The sequence below is a fragment of the Pteropus vampyrus genome, unplaced genomic scaffold (assembly GCF_000151845.1).
Source record: "Pteropus vampyrus isolate Shadow unplaced genomic scaffold, Pvam_2.0 Scaffold125, whole genome shotgun sequence".
NCBI lineage: Eukaryota > Metazoa > Chordata > Mammalia > Chiroptera > Pteropodidae > Pteropus > Pteropus vampyrus.
The window spans coordinates 1,694,965-1,700,496 of NW_011888906.1; the positions used below are offsets into that span (position 1 = coordinate 1,694,965).

General features: G+C 53.9%; 1 protein-coding gene across 1 annotated transcript in view; it reads right to left on the reverse strand.

Moving 5' to 3' along the window:
- Positions 1-5,532, reverse strand: part of TGM2 (transglutaminase 2) — a 32,903-nt gene continuing 27,371 nt past the window's right edge. The window contains exons 10-12 of the mRNA XM_023534452.1: positions 2,094-2,554; positions 867-1,003; positions 1-183 (exon numbers count right to left, since the gene is read on the reverse strand). Of these exons, the coding sequence (XP_023390220.1) occupies positions 33-183; positions 867-1,003; positions 2,094-2,554 (749 nt within the window). The 3' untranslated portion in view covers positions 1-32. The remainder of the gene's footprint in view (positions 184-866; positions 1,004-2,093; positions 2,555-5,532) is intronic.

The following is a 5,532-nucleotide window of genomic DNA, read 5'->3' on the forward strand; positions in this document are numbered from 1 at the left end:
CTGGCTAAGGTGGGGCTGAACATGGGAGTCCTTTAGGGAGGGCCAATGATGACGTTCCGGTAGCCCTTCACGGCCTTTAGCTTGTCGCTCTCGAAGTCCACCACCAGCTTATGGCGGCCCACAAGGAGAGGCAGCAGGTCCACCCTCGCCTTGGCTTCCTGTCCCACCTCCACGGGGTCTGGGCTGTGGAGAGAGAGGAAAAGGGTGAGGCGAAGGGCCAGGCCAGGGTGATACATGACGACTGAGAACTTCGCATGGATGTACAGCTTAATGCCAGCAAGAATAAAACGGGCCCACGTGCCACCCTCAGAGGTCCTGGGCGTTTGCTCCCTATGTGTAGAGGGCCTGTGTGTATGCATGTGCCCACACAGAAATGGATGGTGTGCTTGGGGCTAAGAGTGGGTGTGCTCAGGAGACTGCGGGTGAAAATGCATTGAGAAGCACATGCATGATTCGTGTTCTTTATTGCATCTAAGTGACATCACAATAAAAAAAAGTATACGATGAGAAGTGGGGTTGCTCCTTGGGGTGTATGTACACAGATATGTTTCTCTGAGGCTACACCCACACGTGCGTGCATGTGTCCACATGCACGTGCAGACAATCAGGGTGCAGGTGCGTGTGTTTACTTGAGGACCCGTGTGTCGGGGACATGTGCTTAGTGATCGAATGTGTCACTGTTCAGGTTTATAAAGACGTGGGCATGGAATGCACCTAACATGGCGGGGACACGGGGTTACATTAGGCAAGTGTGTGGGTGGGTGTGTGGGCAATGAGAGGAGGGGTTTGGTGCCTGAAGGCGGTCCCGCCCCATCAGCATCTGCCCTCTGCTCCCAAGTACCCAGGCTGGAGTGACCACCACTTACATCTCCACGGTCTTCTGCTCCTCAGTCAGGCCGGCCCCCTCCACAGTAAAGATGCATCCTTCTAGGGGCACGGTGAGCGGGTTCCGCAGGGACACCTCGGCCACCAGCTTGCGGTTCTGCTTGGGCTCTCCCAGGATCTGGGAGGGGGCAAGAGGCAGATGTCAGGGGCAACACTGAGGGAGGGGGCCCAGAGGCCCTCTCGGCAGGCAAGGTGCTCGCCGGGCCATCTTTGTATTTGCTGCAATTTGGCCCAATGTTTGCTGAACAAAGTGATGCTCACTCTGCCGCTCTCACTGCCTCCCTCTGTGCCTTGGTTTTCTCATCTGGAAAACATGGGTGATAACGCCTGCCCAGGCCTCCTTCATGGAGCTGCAGCGAGGTTCACACAACCTATAGGGGGTGTAATTGCCTCCCTCGTTCTAGGGTCTGGAGTGGAAAGATCACAGGCTTTGCGGCTAGCTGATCTCTGCCCCTTTCTCACTGTGTGACTCCGGGAAAGTCACTTCCCTCTTCTTCATGGGAGAGAAACGCCAGACCACGAGGTTCTCATGGGGATTACTGAGCTAAAATGTACAAACTCCTAGCAGAGTGTCTAACAGGGTGCTCACTCCCTTCCCCTCCGCTCTTTTATCTGTAACTTCTCCATTTGGGATTCGGGGGCTGTGGCTCTGCGAAGTGAATCACTATGATGATGACGATGATGGTAATAATAGCTTTTATTGAGCCTTTATAATGCGTTGGATATGGTTCTATGTGCTTCCTGTGGGTACACATTTAATCTGCACAATATCCATCTTACGGATGAATTAACTGAGGCACGGAAGGGACAAAGTAACATGTCCAGGGCCACCCAGGCACAAACCCAGGCCGCAGACTCCAGAGTCTGTGCCCTTAACTCTTTTGCCCTCCCTTGTCCTAGCCCCAAGCTGAGGGGATCTAGCCTTAAGAGTTTAGCTTTTAAGAGCCCATGATTCTGAAATCCCTAAATTCCATGATCCTATCTATCACTCTGAGATTCTAGGCTTCATTCCTAGAGGCCATGGGTCCCCAATTCTTTCTGCTTCACGATGCTTTTCTTTGATGAAGCCAGAATTTGAGGATCCCTGGGGTGTCAAAGATCTTGAGGGGGCAGGGATGCAGGTGTGTGCTGAGGCCTGTGCCCCTCCCACCTCTGGGCTTGTCCTGGGACCCCGCCCTGCCCCTACTGCTGCCCAGTTAGCCCCTTACCCGGATCTTGATTTCTGGATTCTCCAGATAGATGTCCCTCTCGGCCAGCAGGTAGCTATTTGCAGCTGGCTCAACAAGGAGGCCCCGCACCTTGATAAGGTTTGACTCGGTCAGGCAGTCACAGTACTTTTCATAGAGAATTCGGAAGGGGATGCTCTTCTCTGCAGGGGGAGGGGAGAGAGCACACATGGCGGTTGAATCACGGCCCCCATCTCTCCTCCGGCATCTCCAGGCCCCGGAGAGAGAGAAGGGAACATGCTCGAGGTCACAGCTGGTGAACGGCTGGGCAGATCCCAGGCCTTTCTCCCAGCTGCCTCGGCTCCAGCATTCCCAGGGAGGACCTGGGAGGGGAGGCAGAATAGCTGGAAAGGGAAGCGCTGGAGCTCCAGCAGGCCTGGGTTCTAATCCTGCCTTGGCCCTTTGATAAGTGATCCTAGGAAAATCACTCCATCTCTCAGGACCTCAGTTTCCCCGCCATGAGGTTGAGGTTGTACCCATTTTACAGATGAGGAAACATTCTGCCAGTAAGTGCTCGCTCAGATCGGGAGACTTTGCCCTGCTCGGCCACTGACTGGCTGTGTGAGCCTGGGAAGATGACCTCATTTCCGTTTCTCCTGTTCCCTCTTTGTTCTCCCAAAACAACCAACACCCACTGGGCCGAGCTAAGACCAGAGGTTGTTTTAGAGCAAAAGCCACATGGTGATGGGGGAGTGAGAAGGAAGGCAGCAGGGCCATCTGCTCCCACGGCAGAGAAATGAAGTGTGATTTTTAGCTCCCTTTTTCTGACAAGATCACCGAGGCCCAAAGGAATCAAGGATCTGCCTGTGGGAGGCAGGATGGAACAGTGAAAAGAGCACAGCCGTGGGCATCTGCAGGCTTGCGCCAGGCCCTGCTCGTCCACTCGGCCACAGAGAACCGGGGGCAAATCCCCTTGTTCCTTGGGCCACCCCTCTCAAACGGGAGCTCTGGAGAGACATCTTTGGGATCCCTGGAGCCCAGCCAACCTCTCAGCAGCCAGTGCCATGACAGGAGATGCTGTTGCCTTTTTTATTGCCATCTGTCCCCTCCCCACTCCCACTAGACTATTTCCAAACTCCCGGCATTCACATGATGGTTCACACATCTGACTATACCTCGTTGTTTGCTCATCGTCTTCCTTTCAGTTCGCTCACTTTGTATTTCTTAAACTTTGTTGCTTAGGGGAAATTTTTGTCATTTGCAGCAAACCAGACTCATTTACCATAAATAGAAGGTAACTGGTAAAAATAAATATAAGCAAAGTCATGCTTACTCCATTCCTGTGAGAGGGCTCTGAGTTTGAGACCCGAGTTTACTGTTAAAGAAGGGGATTAGCAAGGGTTAGGGATGCTCAGGCCAGTTAGCACCCACTGAGACATTCCCCATGAGGTCATCTGAAGGACCATGAAGACCTGAGTGACGGTCACTTTCTCTCCGTGTGAGTCGAGATCTAGGCCCTGGTGTGCACACCGATGGTCCATGTCCCACCCTTCGGAAGATGCTGCACTAGCATTCCCAGCCCTCTGGCCATTCATTCCCAGGGTGGCTTTACAACCAGATGATGTGAGGGTAAGAAAACCAAACCCTCTGCCAAAAGGAACAGAAAGGAGTGAAAATTCCTGGGTCAGAGCCTGGTGGAGCAGGGTGGAAACTCTGACCAGCTCCACAGGAAAGAAAGAAAACTTTGTCCTCCAGGAGCTTGGAGGACATGGCCCCAGCTGCTGACATTTTCAGGAGGCTGAACCAGGGTGGGGCTGGACCTTCAAGAACTGCTTTCTCTCTGCCAGGGACCACAGCCCTGGCCTTGGGCCAAATGCTGGCTGAGGGAAGGAACCGTGTGTGCAGTCAGTTTCAGTCATTCCTCAGATGGTTTGCCCTGCTCTGGAAGGTGCCTGCAGGCTTGATCACCAAGGCCGAGTTGGCTGCACTCCCAGTGACCTGCTTGGATGGGTGTGGGAGGAGAAAGAGAGAAAGAGTGGGGGCAGGAGGGCGAAGAGAGAGAAGCAGGGGTAGGGGCAACTGGATTTTGTTCGGCAGCCCTAGGCTCAGCTTCCTGTCTCTTAGCACATGGAAATCCCCCAGATCTTATCAAAGAATAACAAGCAACTTAGACAAAGTGCAGAGTCTCCTGTCTCAAGTTAAGCTTGCCATAGAGGTCCCAATAGGGCACCCTGGACTAGCTCTGCCTTGAAGCCTGAGGATGACACACAGGACCTCTTCCCTCCTCGTCTCTCTCCCTGTAGGCTGTGTCTCTTGTGGGTCAGTGACACAGCAGGAAGGACCTCTGTGCTGTGAACACATCCCCAGGATGAGGAGAAACACTGAGAGGCTTGGCTGAAGCCTGGGCAGAACAATGCTCCAGGGGACTGATGATATCTGGGGGCAAAAGGTGACCCAACGAAGGCCCTGGAAGTACTTATTCTGGCACCATTGGCCCAGGTTGAAGTTCACTTCATGCTGTACATTCGAGGGAGGACACTTCTTCCCTTTGAAGCCGTTCTGAGCATAAGGAGGAACTGATACACACACATTTACACGAAGAGGCTGGAAGGGCTATTCAAAGATGTGAGATGGGGAATCTGAGGCCTGGAACAGAGACAAGAAATAACCAGGAGCCCGCAGCCTGTCACAGAATTACAAGAACTAAAACTTGGGTGTCCTGACCACTCCGCATACCTGCAAGAACGGTCCCCTGCCCCTGACACTTGGGGTCTGGATGCAGAGGCACGAGCTGGGTCCTTCCATGCCATCGAGGTTGGCAGGGACTCAGGCACCATTGAGCCTGGCACTGAGACAGCGACCTCACACAGTAGGTGTTCAGGAAAAGCCCACGGGGCTTCTCAGCCTCCCCATGCCTTTCTGCCCTTCTGCTCGGCGAGGCCTGAAGAGCCCCACCACATCCAGGCACCACTTTACACTTTCCAGACATGTCCTGAGCAGATGTCTTCTCCGTCAGTCCTCACAGGGGCCCAGTAGGTGGGTGTGCTGTTGCCCCATTTAATGGGTGAGTATGACTTGAGGCTCAGGGAGCACGTTCACCTGCCCAAGGTTGTACCTGTAGTAGGTGGTAGAGGCCACGTGCAAAGCCAGTCTGGCTGACCTCAAAACACATCTTTCAACAGCGTAAATGTTGGGGCCTCAGCCCTGGTGCCAAGTGGCTCTGCTTTTAAGGACTTAGCCCCTGCTCAGGGACCCTAACAGAGGGTCTGCTCCGGGTGTGTGGCTCTAGAGTTGCCCACAGTGGGCCAAAGACAAAAACCAGAAGGTGGCATTGTCGATACTGCAGACTGCCCAGAACACAGACAGGCCTCCCAGACAGGAACTGGGAGGCTGTGACCCACATGCCAGCTCATAGAGCCAAGGGCCAAGTCAGAGCTAACGAAGGAGAGGAAACATTCCCAGTTGACCCCCAAGTGTAGAG